The sequence below is a fragment of the Eumetopias jubatus genome, unplaced genomic scaffold, assembly GCF_037043125.1.
Source record: "Eumetopias jubatus isolate StellerSeaLion01/CBP00866 unplaced genomic scaffold, mEumJub1_p1.0 scaffold_3, whole genome shotgun sequence".
In the NCBI taxonomy this organism is placed as follows: domain Eukaryota; kingdom Metazoa; phylum Chordata; class Mammalia; order Carnivora; family Otariidae; genus Eumetopias; species Eumetopias jubatus.
This window is the reverse complement of record NW_028274809.1, coordinates 1054211-1071841: the sequence shown is the minus strand read 5'-3', so window position 1 is coordinate 1071841 and position 17631 is coordinate 1054211. Positions and strand designations below refer to the sequence as shown.

General features: G+C 53.6%; 1 protein-coding gene across 2 annotated transcripts in view; it reads right to left on the bottom strand.

Annotated features, from left to right (window-relative positions):
* THAP4 (THAP domain containing 4) overlaps positions 1–17631 on the bottom strand; it is a 39349-nt gene that overhangs the window by 8066 nt on the left and 13652 nt on the right. The window contains exons 1-4 of one of the 2 annotated variants that reach the window (XM_028105252.1): positions 14181–14696; positions 6957–7116; positions 5845–5954; positions 4881–4984 (exon numbers count right to left, since the gene is read on the bottom strand). In XM_028105252.1, coding sequence (XP_027961053.1) covers positions 4881–4984; positions 5845–5954; positions 6957–7116; positions 14181–14184 — 378 coding nt within the window. In that variant the 5' untranslated portion in view covers positions 14185–14696. Of the gene's footprint in view, positions 1–4880; positions 4985–5844; positions 5955–6956; positions 7117–14180; positions 14697–17631 lie in introns of those variants that run through there. The other variant, XM_028105251.1, reaches the window with a different exon arrangement.

Genomic DNA, 17631 nt, shown 5'->3' with positions numbered 1-17631 from the left:
AATACATGCAACACATATACTGAAAACTACAACACAATTTAGGGTGAGGGAATCCTACGTAAATGGAGAGATTTACATGGTATTGGATTAGGAGAGTCAGTTTGCTGAAGATGGTACTTTCCAAATTAATCTCGAAATTCAAGTAATCCTAAAAAATTCTTCTAGAAGTTGACAAGCTAATTCTAAACTTCATACGAAAATGCAAAGGGTCCTTGGGTACCCAAAACAATTTTGTAAAAAAGAAAAAAAAGTTGGACAAGCGATATGATCTGATTTCAAACATTACTGTAAAGCTAAGTAATCCAGATCACGTGGCCTCAGTGTACACAGAAACTCAGACATCACCTGAGCATAAGAGAGTCCAAACTGGACCCATGCAAGTGCACCTCACTGCGGGATGAGGGAATAACGGCAGTCTTTTCAACAAACGGTGCTGGAACAATGGCGTATCTATCCGGGGGGAAAAAATAAAAGAATCTTGATGCCTACCTCATACCATACAAAAACACAAATTCCAGAATTATAGACCTTAAAGCAAAAGGGAAAACCTTAACAATTCTTGGAGAAAATGCAGGTTAAAAATCTCTGCAGCCTGGGTTAGGCAAAAGAATTTAAGACAGGGCACAAAAAGGACAGAGCATAAAAGAAAAAGCTGGTAAGCAAACATGAAAAGTCAAATGTTTTGTCATAAGCTGGGAGCACATGCACCTGATGTAGGACCTGTACTTGGAACATGTAACTCTCAGGACTCAACCCGCTGTAGAGAGCGGCCCAGGATCGGAATGCTTGCTTCAACAAGAAATAAGTGGCAAATAAGCACCACGGAAGGAGGACCGACATCATCAGTCAGCTGGGAAATGTATTTTTTTTTAAAGATTTTATTTATTTATTTGGCAGAGAGAGACACAGCGAGAGAGGGAACACAAGCAGGGGGGATGGGAGAGGGAGAAGCAGGTTCCCCCCAAGCAGGCGGCCCGATGTGGGGCTCAATCCCAGGACCCTGGGACCATGACCTGAGCTGAAGGCAGATGCTTAATGACTGAGCCGCCCAGGCGCCCCTGGGAAGTGTATTTAACTGCATGAAACACCCCTGTGCAGCCACCAGGACGGTGGTCACTCAAGGACCAACGTGGCAGGGGGGGTGGAGTGGCACGAGACCCAGCCCGGTGGCTCCGGCTCGCTCACCTGGCACTCCCCGTCCTAGGTCCTCACCCAAGAGACGGGAAGACACACGTCCACACACATGCTCACAGCAGCTTTATTCCCAACAGCCCAGCACTGGAAACAAGCTAATCGGTGTCCGTCAACAGAGGGGAGACAGACGGAGCTGTGACATATTTGCCCAGTGGAACACTACTCAGCAATCAAAAACACCCAAACCACCACTAAACGCAACCGCATGGATGAATCTCACAAATGTTACCTTGAATGAAAGGAGTAAACACTGTATGGCTCCATTTACAGGGAATCCTACAAGATGCAACTCTAGTGGAATGACAGAGATCTGGCCCTGGTTGTGGGGGGCTGGGGGCTGACAGGGGCAGCACAAGGCTCTTTCTGGGGTGAAGGGCTGTTCTCATCCTGACCGGGGCATGTTCCAAGGGTGTCCACCTGAACTGGATGCACTAACTGTATGTAAATTACACCTCCAGACAGCCGATTTTTTTTAAGTAAAAAAAAAAAAATTCTAGTAAGCCACGGTAATTAGCGGGAACTGGCAGGGGTGGGGGGCGGGGAGGGCAGGCTCTGCCAGCAGGGGCCGGGGCAGCCGGCATTCAACTGCACAAAACTCAAATATGGGTGAATTAATGACCTGAAGGGGAGGTTTTAGGTCAAGCTGTAATGCTTCCAGGAAAAAAAAATATAGAAGATGTATTTTTTGACCTGTTTTCAGGGAAGCCTGCTTAAGTAAGACATTCTAAAACCAATCCAGAAAGGAGAGCCTGGGAAATGGAACCACATAAAATCAAGAACTTCTGTTTCTCAGAAGCAGAAGGGGGGGCGAAGACACAAACCGGAAGAGGGGTAATGGCCACACCAGTAACCGGGGAGGAGCTTACATCCAACTCAGAGAAGGAGAGCAGACGCAGCGGGAGTGGTCAGAGGACCTGGAGAGGCCCCCACCCGAGGACCGAGCAGGACAGGGCGGGACGCTGGCCGTCAGAGCAGCTCTGGCCGCAGGGGGCAGCCACTCAGGAGGCAGCGAGCATTAATGGGGGGAGGTTCTGGAAGGCAGGGGCCTCTCTGATCCTCAGCATCAAATGGGGGCACAGGCCTGGACCTGTCCTGTCTCAGGGCTGCTGTAGGGCACCACTGGGTGGGCTGTGTGGCGTCCTCAGTGACCGAGCACCGAGAGCAGGGCAACAGAGAAGGGGTGAGGTCAGGCTTCAACAACAGATAAGCAAGGACCCCCCCCCACACCTGCCGCTCCCGGGCATCTGCAGAAGCCAGGCATTCTGCCCACCAGCTGCTGGGAGGACAGACAGATGCTTCCAGCCCAAGCCTCCCTCTCCCTACCAGGTTCTGTGCATGTTGACCCAGCAGGCAGGCCAACCCAGCCGCACCCAGTCAACCGCTGGTCAGCATGTCACCCTGAAGAGCTGAGCCCTGCTCTGGCCCCACCCCATGGGGGTGCCTCCCCTCACTGTGCCCTCAGCGGCTTCCCCTCCCCTCCTCCCTCCTTTTACAGAGAGGCACTCTTGTGTTTCATTAATAAAGCCCAAACTTAGTTCTCTAGCAAAAATAAACAAACAAAATCCACCCCCCCCAAATCCCTGATAAAGTCAAGTATGAGCAAGAAAAAGAGAAAACAGACATGCAAAAGATCAGAAATATACAGGGGACACAGAATGGCAGATGCAGAGAAAGCAGTGAGTGTTACTTCCTCCTCAAACTCTGAAAATCTAGATGAAAGAGCACTGGTCCTGGGAACCTTGACCCTGCAAATGCAGGGAGGTCGGAGGGCCAGGTAAGCAGGGAGGAGAGCAAGGGCACTCCCCCCACTGGGCCCAGACGCCTTCCTGAGGACATCTAGGAGGACCAGGCGATGTCGATGGGGCTCCCTCCTTGTCAGGAACAGACACAGCTAAAAAGTGCCCAGGTCTCTCTATGAATAACTCTGATACCAAAATCAGGACAAGTAGGAGTTATCTTCAAAAAGCAAACACGCCTCAACACTTAGAAGTTATTAATACAATTCACTGCATCAACAGCTTCAAGTGGAAAAAACAGAATCCTCCCAAAAGAGGCTGCAAAAGCATCTGATGGAACCCAAAACCCATTCCTGAATATAATTCTCACCACAGTAGAAACAGGACATGCTTACCCGACACACAAAATCAAGAACTTATGTTTCTCAGAAGCAGAGGCGGGCAAAGATACAAACTGGTAGCCTCGGGCAAGCACCTTGCGGGGTAAGCGCTCTATCTGGGCTGTGCCCGAGAGCCAGCTGTCAGATGGGATGTCCCGGTTCAGCAGAAAGCACAGAGCCAGAGCCCCCCCACCCCCCCATCAACACACTCAGAAGACAGAACGGCGGCCACGTGCCATTGACACACCCTCAAAAACTAGAAAGCGCTACAGCGTTACCCAGCTATGCAACATCCAAGACCTGCATGATTAAAATTATAAAGGAATTAACTTGGTACCCACTGAAGTACCCCAAACTAGACCACCATGCTGCTGTCTACTGCTACTGACCAGTACTCCCCTTGTCCTCAAATTAATCCATGTGTTTATACGATCCCGGCGTAAACAGTGTGGACCCGGACAAACTCACCAGACGGTCCGCCCAGAAAAGGGAATGCAGAAGAATTAACCAAGAAAATGTGGAGTAAAGAATATCAGGAACTTTCCCCAGATATTAAGATAGGACATAGAGCTATGGTAACCTAAGTTATTACATGACTTTAAATTACTGTCGATGAAGAAATAGACAAAAGGAACAGACCCTCCTCCCCTATTTATGGGGATGGGCTTAAGACAGGCAGGACATCTCAAATCTGGGGGACTGCTGGTCACCCGTCTGTACGTGGCATCATGTGAAAACCAATCTGGGAGGGACTAAGGTCTAAGTGTAAAAGGGAAAGCTATAAGAGGGCAGGAAAACAGAAGACTAATTTCATCATGTGAGTAGAAATGCCTTCCAGAACAAGAATCCAAATCCAGACCCCATAAAGGAAAAGACCCCCAGAGAGAGCCACAGAAAAGCTCGCAATCTGTTGAGTAGAACACATCATAAACCAAACTCACATATGCCACCAAATGGGGAAACATCTGCCGCACAAACAGCCACGGTACATAGAAAGCTCCCGTAAACCAGTCAGATGGCAGCCCACAGAAACACAGGCAATGGCTCTGAACATCAACCGTATGGAGCAAGAAACACAAACGGCCCACAAGCATGGGAAATGCTCCCTTGCATCCATTCAATTTCAAACACAAATGAGCTACCACCTTTTATGGATCAGATTCAAAAGACCAGTGAGTCTGGAACACGCCATGTAGACGACAGTGCAGAGAAGCAGGTAGGTCCCTGCAGAGCTGGAGGGGACAGTCGTCAAGAAAAGCAATGCAAAATGTACCTGTCCTCTAATCCAGCAACTCAACTGGGAGAAATCTCCCCAACAGATATGGACTCATTTTGCCAAAGCGGACAGCCCAAACGTAAAAGGATGTTTGTGACTGAAAAACCGCAGCCGACCTGAGAACCCCTAAGTGCCCACCGGCCAGGGACCGGATTCCGCCACGGCACACCCCCACCTCCGCATGTGTGGGGAGTGACCATGTGACGGTGCAGACAGGCCAAGGGGTGATCTGTGGCCCCACTGAGGACTGCAAGTGCATGGTGGGAGGAGGGAAGGCTGCAGGGGCAGACTCACCTGCTCCACGTGGGGCTCCTTGGCAAAGGAAATCCTGGCGATGGAGTGGGACGTGATGCTCAGCTCCTGCCCATTCACCTCGCCCTCTTCCACCTCCACGATGCCTGCAGGGGGCCATCAGTCCTCAGCAGCCTGCCCATGGCTTGCTGATGCCACTGCTCCTACCACCACCTTTTGCACCCAGTGCTTCGACAGGTCTGAACTCGGAAGCCAGAGCCTCCCAGGCACCAAGGGGGAAAGACTTGCAAGTCCTCTTATAGCCAGGGCAGGGGGTCTATGGAGGATCACCCTGTCGGGGGCTAGGGGGAGCGGGAAAGGGGCGAGGTGCCCTGACCCCAGCCCTGACCCATCGAACAGGCCAGGGAGCCTCCCCCCGGCCCCAGCTGCTGGCTGCCCCCCGACTTCTAACTTGCCAATGCCTTGGGCAGGCCCACTCCAGGATGGGCTAGTTTCTGACTGTCCACCAGTTTCTAGGAAGTGAGACTCATTCGAGCCAGGGAGCAAGGTAAAGGTCAAGCAGGTGTGTTTTTGAGTCTTTTCTAACTAATGAGCCTGGTTAACTATCTTAGGTGGTCTCCCACTGGGGGCAGAGTGGATTTCCAGACAGCTTCCAGCTGCACAGTGAGCCTCCCGTTCTCGTGCACACAGGAAGCACCCATGTGCTGTGGCAGACAGAGAGGCTCTGTCATGAGCTGGTGCTGCGAGAACTAGGGAGAAAAGGGAATCAGCCCCTCTCACCAGCTCCCTCCCGTCAGCCCCGCTGAGTCCGTCCAAAGGCCTGACGTTTCCCACCCTGACAAGCACTCAGTCACTCCCCACAAACGTGCCCATGAGCACGGACACCCCCAAAGGTCACCCTGAAAGCAGGAGGCAGATGCCGACTCCCCGGCTGGCCAGCCCTCTGCTGGCATGCATGGTGCATGGGCAGGAGCAGGCCAGGGACGGGCCGCCAAGCGGGGGGTACCTGTGTTCTGGGCGCTGACGAAGGCCACCTTGTTAGTGTCGGGCTTGAGGCGGATGAAACCACACTCCCTGTGCATGGGTTTGCGTGTGTCCGGGTGGAAGGCGTTGAACCTAGTGGGAAGCAGGAGAGGTGAAGCCCCAGGTATCGACTGACCCCCCAGAGAGTGCCGGGCTTTGTGGACACACTTTTCTCACTCTATAAAGCAGCCCCACCCACCAAATATAAATAATGCAGTTAGTTGGGGCGCCTGCGCGGCTCAGTCGGTAAGTGACTGACTCTTGATCACAGCTCAGGTCTTGATCTCTGGGTCGTGAGTTCAAGCCCCATGCTGGGCGGAAAGATGACTTAAGTAAAACTTAAAAAAAAAAAAAAAAGATGCAGTTTCTTGTTCGTGTGGAAACAGAGGGATGCATAAGAGACACAGCATAAGGGACGTGAGAGACCACGTGTGTGGGCCCTGGCCACCAGGCACCCCAGGACCCTCCACCTCGGACCCGGAAGCAGCTCCCCCACACGCGCCGCCCTCCGTCGTTTGTGCGTGCTGTTTCCCTCTCTTCCCAGCTGCCATGACTGACCCTGACCCTGAAATCTGTAAGTTCAGCAGCCCCCCCACCCCAGGGCTCCTTCATGCTTCGTGGTCCCAAGCATCCTATGTGCACAGTAAAATCCCAGTCTTATACCAGGCTCTGCCTCTTGTGAGCAATTCACAGGTAGGAAACAGAACCGGCGCTGGGCCAGGATGCGGCTGGAGCACTCTGAGGACTCTCGCTTTCCTGTGTAATAAGACTCTGAGAACCACAATACTAAGCCTCTCTGGGACCTCAAATAGCTCAGGGGGAGATTCTAAAAGAAATCCACGTCATTTTATTTTCAGTAATACTTGGGGGGGTGGGTACAGCACAGGCACTTCCTTTCGTGTCTGCACTCGCAAGCCCGAGATTCTGTGATCAGCTTCAAAAACACGAGAGACCCAGAAAGTACCATCTTTACCCACCGTGTGACCAGGTTCAGGGCAGGGAGTGGGTGCCTCTCTGAAACACAACCAGGTTCCTCTTGCCTGCCTGTCTGTCAGCCTGGAGTTGCTCTGGCAGGCAGCTGGGGCGGGCACTTACGAGAAGTTGAGCACAGGCTGACCCACATGGGAGATGTACACCTCCTCCAGGTACTGGAAAGGCTGCAGCGTCGGGAAGGTCCCGGATCCTGGTGGGTCTGACAGCCAGGTACCCAGCATCCAGGACAGGGGCTCCACCACTGGGTTCATTGTGGGGGGCTCTGTGGACAGAAGGAAGAGGCGGTCAGTGGGCTCCGTGTCCACTGGACTCCTTGTAGGCGTGCCCTGCTGAGTTCTGTGTGGACACACACACTTTGTGTGGAAGCACGCCCTCACACGCCCTGCATGACCAGAATATGCCACTAGCCACCTGTCAAGAGGGGGAGAAAAAGGACAAACAATTAGCAAAGGTCACCTTGCCACCGCCAACTCTCTGCAGCTCCTACGCAGAAAAGACAAGAGGGTCTGGAGGCCCAAGGACAACGGGACCCGGGGTGGAGGGTCGTGCTCCACCGGCTGGCGGCACCGCTGCGGGTGGAGAACGGAGGGCTGCACCTCCAACTTCTGAGCCCGCAGGGGGCAACACGGGCAGCCGGGACGGGGAGGGTGGGCGAAACCTGCTCTTGCCCCACCTGGCGGGCGCCTCCAGTCCTGCCTCTTCTGATCGCCTGCAAACAACTGGGATTTGTGCGATCAAACTCTCCCAATTAGACACCAAGGAAAGTCAAGTCAGGACGCTTAACTACAATCTAGAGCGGAGATAAGGAGTAAAAGCTTCAGAACCCAAGGTCTGGATCGCAGGGCTCTGCTGCCACCAGCCGAGCGGGACAGGCGCTGACCCCTGCCCACCCGGGACACCTGCGGCCCACTGAGCAAAGACAGCAGTACACCAAGAAAAGGGTGCTGAACGTAACGTGTCTGAGCTGACAAGCCAGAAAGGGACACAGGGCTGTTGGGCATTTTGAGGTCTAAACTGTGAGGACCGAGGACCGCTCCCTGAGAGGCGTGCAGAGGTCGCGGGCAAGAGGGGGCCCGCAGCTGCTCTGCAGACACGCCGTGGACTGGGGGGTCCTGGGCGGGGAGGGCTGGCCTGGCCGGGGAGGCCCCCAGAAGGGCCCTGGCGAGGTCTGAGCGGGAGGCACAGAGCACGGGAGGAGGGCGGCCTGAGCTCAAGGTCACCGGTGGAAAGGGCTGATGGCTGGGACGTGGGGCAGGAGAGCAAGCAGCACCCCCAGGGTTCACAGCCTCAACAACAGAGAAGGTGAGCGGAAGAGCACCGGTAGTTTGGGCTGGGGGTTCGAACAGCCACTCGCTTGACAGCCCACATTCTGCGGTTTGCAGAATAAATAGAAATCGCTGTTATTTACCCAGCCGTGGCCTCTGAGATGCTGTCTGTCTGGGGCACTTGTTGCGCTTGGGGCGACAGGGAGGAAAGCCCGCCCGTGTGCTGTGAAGCCGCCGGCCTGGCCCGCCTAGCCCTAACCTGGTGTCCACACGCAGCGGACCGCGGGGTGGGGCGGCGTGCTTTATCTCTCGGGCCAGCCCGCCGCCTAGGGAGCCAGGGACGCAACTGCAGCGGCCTGCCGCCTCCAGGAAGGAGCCCTCTGCGCCCCTTCTCCTGGGTCAGAGCCGCGGGACCACTCGCTCCCGTTCCTGCCACCCAATGCTTCCCCCTCGGACCCCCTCAAAGGCAGGCAGTGGTGGGGATGAGCCCACCCTGCCCCAGATGGCGCCCCCCAGCCTCCAGGGCCACCACAGCCCCTCCCCAGCAGCTCCTCAGCCCGCGGGGCGGGCCGGCCTCTGCAAGTCCACACACAGCCCCTCCCCTGAGACCCGGCCCCACTGGGGGGCCCTGAGGGCAGGAGCCCTGTCCTCATCAAATCTGCTCTTCAGGGCCACCCAGGGAGGGGGAGCGCCTCCACTGTGGGGTGAGGGGGAAGAGAGGCAGAGGGACAGTGACAGAGAGACGGGGAGGGAGAGAGGCAGGCAGAGGGACAGGGAAAGACCCGGACAGACAGAGAGCTGGGTCTTGTTCACCCACCCTCACAGTCTCTCGGGGTCTGTCTGAGGGAACAGGGTAAGTGAGCATTATCATCTCCACCAGAAAATACTAAAAAACACCAACACAGAATTAACCCCCGCTGCCCCCTGCAGCCTGGACTTTCCGGGAAGACAGGTCACAGCCCCCCGAATATACGCTGAGGGCTGTGGCGGAGGGGACGGCCTGGGGGGGGGCCCTGGGACCCCGTTTGTGTCGACACACAGGGCGTCATGTGCCACTCGCCGAGGTGCACTCAGCTCCTCCTTCAGACTGACTGTGTGAAGGGTGGGAGTTGGCCTAAAAGCGGACTCCCTGCCTGGAGCCCGACGCCTGGGAGGAGCGGTGAGCGAGCCAAGGGATGGCGCACCACCCGCCGCCGCCAGGGCCCCGGTGAGGCTGCGAGCACGCCGCTCAGCAGCAGCTGAAGCCACCAGCTCTGAAGAGAAAGAGGCCCGATGAGGGACGGGAGAACAGGGGAAGGGGGGCACAGTCGGGGGGGCTCAGGTCATGATCTCAGGGTCCCGGGTTCAGGGCGTGTTGGGCTCCCTGCTCACTGGGGAGCCTGCTTCTCTCCCTCTCCCTCTGCCCCTCCCCCCACCCGCGCTCACTAGAGCAGTTTCTCTCTTTCTAAAATAAATAAATCTTGGGGCGCCTGGGTGGCTCAGTCGGTGAAGCGTCTGGTCCTTTGGCTCAGGTCACAATCTCAGGGTCCCGGGATCGAGCCCCATGTCGGGCTCTCTGCTCAGCGGGGAGCCTGCCTCTCCCTCTCCCTCTGCCCCTCCCCCTGCTTGTGCTCTCTCACCGTCAAATAAATAAAATCTTAAAAAAAACTAAAAAAATAGATATAGTAATATTTATTTAAAAAAAAGAACTAAGGAAAGAAGTGGCAAGAAAGCAGGAGGTGCAGGAAGTCAGGGGAGATAGACTGAAGCTCCACCACAAGGAAGCTGGAAGTGGCCCGGGACGGTGAGAGACTCAGGGCAGACCCACACCACAGAGGGGGAGAGAAAAGTGAAATGAAAAAGTCAGGAAGGCCGAGAGGCCCTCCTGCTGGGGGGGCATGTGCAGTGCGCAGCCTGCGCAGGGACAGTGGCCACCCCTCTGAGGCCGCGCGCGGAGCCCAGCCTGGCCAGTCCCTCTGCTGGGTGTCCCCCCGTGACAGGACGACACAGGGTCTGCTGTTCACAGTTGCTAGACGTGGATCATTAGCCATAAAAAGGAATGAAGCACTGACGCATGCTACCACATGGATGAACCAAGGGAGAGAAGCCAGAGCTAAGGCCACACGCCGTAGGATTCCATTTACGTGAGAAGGGAGAGCAGACCAGGGGCTCCTCCACAGCAGTGCCCAGCGGAAGCTGCCAGAGCCGCACTCACAAGATGCACAGGAGAGCGAGCGCCATTTTCTCTGACACTGGCCACGACCTCATGGCCACACGTGGACATCTGACCTCACTGGTCCACCAAGATGTGCTTTAAGGGTAAGACACACACTGGATTTCAAAACCTCAAGGCAAAAAGGAGAACTTCACACATCTTATTAACTTTTAAGTATTGATGGTTACATGTTGAAATGATATTTTGGACAGTATCGGGTTAAAATAAACTAAAATAAATATTTACTTGAGAGAGAGAGAGAGAGACACACCATAAGCGGGGGAGGGGCAGAGGGAGAAGCGGACTCCCTGATGAGCAAGGAGCCCCACACGAGGCTCGATCCCAGGACCCCACAAAATCATGACCTGAGCAGAAACCAAGGGTCGGATGTTTAACCGAGCCACCCAGGCGCCCCTATTATTATTTTTAAAGTTTTTATTCATTTACTTTTTAGTAACTCCTACACCCAACTTTGGGGCTCCAACTCACAATGCCAACATCAAGAGTCAGGGCCAGCCAGGCGCCCCCAGTTAAAAAGAATATAAAGTTAATTTCACCTGTTTGTCTTTACTTTTTTTTTTTTTTTTTAAGTAAGCTCTAGGGCCGCCTGGGTGGCTCAGTTGTTAAGCGTCTGCCTTTGGCTCAGGTCATGATCTCAGGGTCTCGGGATCGAGACCAAATGCAGCACAGCATTCACAGCACAGGACCTGCGGGAGACACACGGATGCTCACAGAAAGCAATGAAAGGGAGTCCCGCCTGCACTGTGTCCAAGTGAACTCCACACCTCCTACAACGAGGAGCTAGTTATGGTGGGGGGACCCTGCACGCGAAAACTAGGGAACACGCCTTCTTTTCAAGTTCCTCTGGAATATTCATGAAAACGGACCTTATAAATGGTCAGAAAGGGGCACCTGGGTGGCTCAGTTGTTAAGCGTCTGCCTTCGGCTCAGGTCATGATCCCAGGGTCCTGGGATCGAGCCCCACGTTGGGCTCCCTGCTCTGCAGGAAGCCTGCTTCTCCCTCTCCCACTCCCCCTGCTTGTGTTCCTTCTCTCTCTGTGTCTCTCTCTGTCAAATAAATAAAATCTTAAAAAAAATAAAAAAACTTCTGCTTGAAGCATTTATTCGAGTTTAAAAAAATAAAATAAATGGTCAGAGAAAACCCCCTAAGTTTCAAAAAGTAGAAAGAGTTCCCACCACACTGTCTGATCATGATGCAGCAAGGCTAGAAATTAAAACACTATCTGATTTCCCTCAAAAATGTTATGCCACAAGAGAAGCCAGACGCTAACATGTACGCATTCTGTGATTCCATCTGCATGAAATTCTAGAAGATGAGAAGCACAGCAGTGGTGGGGTGGGGCCTGGGGTGGGAGGGCTCAAGAGAGCCTGGGATATTCTGGATGGGGGTGCGTCACACAGGTGTCTGCACCCATCCGAAGTCTCGGGGGGAGCACCGAAGGGCTGTTTCACTTACTTAAAATTGTATCGCAATGAAAACATTCAGAGGCAAAACAAAAAATCAGAGCCCGAAATGCCTTCCCAGTACCTGTTTACTATGTTGCTGCAGCACGGGGTCATGGATGGTGAGGTGACACCAGCCTAGCCTCCCAGGGCCTCCGGTCCGTGCTAGCCAACTGCTGCCCACGGGGAGAGGGCCTTCTGTTGCAGATCTTCTATTTTAAGAAAATCCAGAACTATTGGTTGGGGGGTTAAATATCCCAATTTCTAAAGATGTGTTCGAATTAAAGCAACAACCTTTTGCGTGTGAGGCGTGGGTCAGTGGGGAGTAAGAGCACAGCAGTCCCAGGCCAGGGCCCGGACGTGTGGACATCCTCCGGACACCCCTCCCAGGGGCCCAGGCCCTGAAGATGATCCTTGGTGAACCCCAGAGCCTTCTGCCTTCGCCCTCGTCTGCTAGTAGGCAAGAGATGTCTGTACAAACAACTGAAAATGACACCAGCAGGAGAGAGAAGACAGGAAAAAGTGCCCCAGGGAGGGTCCTGTGAAGGGACAGGGAACGGGAGACCGTGACCAACCACCCGGCTAACAAATGCAGACAAACACAGAGCCCGGCCTGCAGCCTTTATACCTTCGGGGCACTGATGCAGGGCCTTGGGACAAGACAGCCGCCGAAGGCTGGTCCGCTAGCCCCGCTCAGACCTGTTTGCTCTTTCCCGGGTGTCAACGTCCCCAGGCCAGGTCTGAGTGCAGGTGCTGTGCCGTGGGGGCTCAGGCTGGGGACAGGAGGACCGCAGGGGAGGAGCTGGGTGAGGTGGAACAGGGGGACGGCCTGCCCGGGGTAGGGATGGAGGCTGGAAGCCCGGAGAACAGAGTTGCCAGAACCAGAACACAGGAAGAGGGGCTTAGGAGGTGATGGGGTCAGGAAAGTGGATGAGATCAGAGGTAGGAGGCCAGGCGGGGGTCAGGTGAAGTCAGTTCCAGCAGGGGCTGGTGTCCCAGGCTGGCAGCCCGGAGGGGTACGGGAGACCAGGGTAGAGGCCATCCCAGGACTGGTCAGGACCCCGAGGGGGGTGAGCGCAGCGTGGTCATGGCACCTGAACACGGGGTGGGAGAGTGGCTCCAGAAGAGCAAGGGGGAGAGATGGCCAAGGGCCTAACTTCTGCCTCTAACCAGTTCTGTCTAAACCCATTCCATGACTCTGCCGCGGTGGGAAGGCGCACGCGGGTTATGTGGGGCTCCGTAAGTGAAGCTGTCCAGGCCTTGTAGAAACATGACTCACTTCAGATGCTGGCTGTTTCTGAGGGCCACAGAGCTCCTGCCTCTACAGACAAGTGCTCCACAGCACTACATGAGGTGAAAGGGAAGCCTTTTACTTGGTGGCATGTTAAAAAATTCTAAAATGACTCTCAAAAAATCAGAAGCACCATTTTGAGTAGAAAAAGCAAGCACCGGGGCTCCTGGGTGGCTCAGTTGTTACGCGTCTGCCTTTGGCTCAGGTCATGATCCCAGGGTCCTGGGATCGAGCCCCGCATCGGGCTCCCTCTCCCACTCCCCCTGCTTGTGTTCCCTCTCTCACTGTGTCTCTCTGTCAAATAAATAATCTTAAAAAAAAATAAAGAAAAAAAAAGAAAAGAAAAAGCAAGCACCTGCGTGGAGTTGAAGGTGCATGCTATGAAATCAACGTCAGGAGACTCTCCCTCTCTGGCCCAGCTTCACCGACCAGCACACACACGAAACTCCCAATACCATGAAGCCGCAACTGATTCTGCGTCAGCGCTCCTGACGGCTCCCAGAAACACTTCCAAGTTAGCTCTCCTGGCTGGCTGTCATAATCTTACCTGAGTATGGGGCAGGCGCTAAACCACCAGCAGCGGGCAGGTGGGTCCCACGCCTCCTTCCAGGTCTGCCGCCCCACGGCGGCCAGCACAGCCAGGTTGCTTGGTAGGGCGGGCTCCGCAGCCCCCACCCCCTCGCACCACCGCCCACTGCCCACCTGCCCACCACAGCCTCGGTCTCTCCTCTCGTTTCCAAGGAAGCGTTGCAAGCGAGAACCAACAAGGTAACCCTGAGACCCAAAGGTCAGATTACAAGAGTCTACATGTATATATCAAAATTCATCCAACTAAATCTTTAGGATTTGTGTATTTTACTCCACGTGAATCATACTTCACTAGAAAGATAAAAGTAAAATGAACTTAAAAGTCAAACAAATAAACATAAAAAATAAGGGATTTAGGCCTATTTGCCACTTTTAACCTCTTACAGATAGGCTTTTATATGCAATTTTTTTAATTTCTTTTTTCTTTTATTAACATCTCAACCAAAATGCAAAAACAAGAATTTAAATTTTCTCCAAGAAAATTAAATTTTCACTTTTTGGCCTAAGAGAGCAAGCAGGCTTACCCATCAGTGATGGTAAGTTTTCTGAACTCCAGACTCGGTCAAGGTTCTTCAAGGTTGTTTTCTGCCCATTGACGGGAAACGTTTGCACCTGGCTGTTAGCAGCTTGGCAGGAAGTGAATAATACCAAACTGAAGACGGCATTCTGGGAATTGTAGTTCTACCCTAGGAGATGGTTCCTCAGAAACCCGTGGGGACACAGAGACCTGGAGGGAACTGAACCTTGGATGTGGGAGCAGACCCAGTCAACTCGGACGACGGTGGGACAGGCCAGGGAGTGGGGAAGGGGCTTCTGCCCTCTGCTGCTTCCACCGGGGACCCCGGAGGGAACCGATCTGTGTCGTGGGGAAGCGGGCGGAGCCAGGCACATAGCAAAAGCTGTTTCTGGAAGAGTCACTCTGGAAACTCCTGATGCGTCCCCATCTGTCTGTCTCCTAGAGGGCTGGTGGCCCACTTATCTTGGCTTTAAGAGTGGAGGCTCGGACACTACTCGGTCTCCGGGCAAAGGTGTCAGCAGGTGGGAGGGCCCCAAGAACAGGAAGGGAGCAGACACACTCACTGGGACAGCCTGCTTCCTGGCGCCTCCCACCCTCACACTGCTTTGTGTTAGTGACAACAGTTTCCGACACAACAGGGAGAGAGCCCAGGCTGCACTGGCTGTCCCAGGCGGGGCAGATACTGTCCTGCCATGGGTGACCAGTCTGTACCCCACTTGCACAGCACAGCCGGGGAGGCTGTTCTTCTGAAATGATTACCCATGAGATGGGAAGGTGTGTGTGCACGCAGGGAAAAAAAGAGAAATGACAGGAAGTAGAGCGTATTTCTGTAAAATACAAAAGACATAAAAGGAGACCCAGTAATTTTAATTTGTAAAAGTGATGGTTATCTACTTAATTCAAAAGTCTCCACTGAAAAACTATTAGACTTAGTGATTTTGATAGAATGGTTATTAAAATTAGTAGCTTTCCTACATATCAACAATAACCACGTTAATAGCAGGGGTGGGGGCTTCAAGGTTCAACTCTGACCTATAAAGACCTTAGAAGCCCTAACTCCTGTACTCACAACAAGAAAAACATGGAACAAACTGAAAATCAGTGACCTTGCTTGTACCATCAGAGAAGTGAGGTCCCAGGTCTCCCAGAACTTGGAGGACCTGTTTAGTGGGAGCAGACGCAAGCTGATAGGGACCACGGATGGTAACTGGGTAGGAGGCTGGGGCTGAGTGCAGACGAGCATGACAGTCTGCTGGGGGCCCCATGCTTCCATGGGTCTGACTTCCAGGAACCCAACAAGTGCTCACCGTGAAAATCCAAGGAAAAAAAAACCCATGTCTCTGCAGTGGGAGGGGAAGGAACAGTTCTGAACTAAAGTCAGAGCACTCTCCAACAGGAAAGGAGGCTCGGCAGGGGAGATGATCTTACCTGAGCTTTACTTCCCCTGGGGGCAGGGCTTTCCCCACAAGCCCCTGCACCTTTCCCTTCTCACTCCAGGAGGACTCAGGAAGGTCACAGCCCCCAAACATAGGCCACACAAGGCTGAACCTCAACCCTGACATTGCAGAGTGTCCCCCTCCACCATGCCACTCCTCAGGGCTCCAGCAGGTAAGGGGATCAGAGCAGAAAAAGCCCCAGGTGCTCTCACTGGGAGGGAGTCCTGAGACAAACAGTAAAGACTGGAGAGGAATTTGAAGCCACCAAGACTCTGCACTAAGATTAGATACAACCCACCTGCCAGGCAGGCCAACCAGATACCTCCAGCCAAAAGCCTGTTTAGCTCAGCTTCTATTACCTGTTATACCATGCCCACCTTTTAAAAAAATTACGAGCCATGCTAAAAAGCAAGGAAAAAAAACGCAATCCGAGGAGACCACATCAGAACCCGATGCAGATGAGGCAGTGGTTCTGGAATCCTCAGACTTGGATTTTAAAAGAACTCTGATTCACCTAAGGTTCTAATGGAGAAGGCACACTCGTGCATGACCAGAGGAGCTCTGCAGGAGGAGGGATTGCTGAGGAAGAACCCAAAGGAAAGGTTGCACAAGAGAGCCGTGGCAACAGAAGTGAAGCCCGGGGCGCATGAGGTCAAGGACAGAGCCGGTGAACTTGAGGATATTCAGTAGAACCCCCTGCCCCGAGATGCCAAGAGCAGTGCGCACAGAAGACTGGGGGATTGGGGGGCAATTACAAAAGGGGTATGTACGCACAGTGGACGCGACAGAAAGAAAGAAGACGTGTGAAGTAACAGCTGAGAGTTTTCAGAACTGATGTCAGACGGCAAACCACAGATCCGGGAAGCCCAGACGACACCAAGCACAATAAATGCCAAAAAACCTACATCTAGGCATTTCATATTCAAATTGTCCAAAACCAAAGATGGAGAGTCTTGAAAGAAGCCAGAGGAAACAATTCTTACCCACAGAACAAAATGGGTAAGAATCACAGTGGGCGACTCATGTAAGCAAACAAGAGGAGAATTCTATATCCAGTGAGGCAGTCCTTCAAATACAACACCATATGCTGACTGACTGGAATTAAAAAGAAACAAAATTAAAAATGAAATGAAAATTTAAAAAACTTAAAAAAACACTGCCCTTCAAGAGTACAGAAAAACTAAAGACTTCTTCAAACAGAAACAGAGGGAATTACATGCTCTGTAAGAAATATCAGAAGTTCTTCAGGGAGGAGGATGTAGGTCAGAAACCTGAATGTGCAGGCAGAGAAGAGCGCTGGAGAAGGAATACGTGAAGGGAAAATAAAACCTTTTCTTTTACTACTACTACTACTTTTTTTTTTTTTTAAGATTTATTTGAGAGAGAGAGCGCACGAGGTGGGGGGAGTGGGGAGGTCAGAGGAACAGAGTCTGAGGCAGACTGCGCTGAGCAGAGCCTGATACAGGGCTTGTTCCCACGACCCTGAGATCACGACCTGAGCTGTAACTGAGTCAGACGCCCGACCAACTGCGCCAGGCAGGTGCCCCTGAAATCACTGGGCAGGTGCCCCAACCAACTGCACCAGGCGGGTGCCCCTGAAATCAGTGGGCAGGTGTCCCGACCAACTGCGCCAGGCAGGTGCCCCTGAAATCAGTGGGCAGGTGCCCCAACCAACTGCGCCAGGCAGGTGCCCCTGAAATCACTGGGCAGGTGCCCCAACCAACTGCACCAGGCGGGTGCCCCTGAAATCACTGGGCAGGTGCCCCGACCAACTGCGCCAGGCAGGTGCCCCTGAAATCAGTGGGCAGGTGCCCCTGAAATCACTGGGCAGGTGCCCCAACCAACTGCGCCAGGCAGGTGCCCCTGAAATCACTGGGCAGGTGCCCCAACCAACTGCGCCAGGCGGGTGCCCCTGAAATCAGTGGGCAGGTGCCCCAACCAACTGCGCCAGGCAGGTGCCCCTGAAATCAGTGGGCAGGTGCCCCAACCAACTGCGCCAGGCAGGTGCCCCTGAAATCAGTG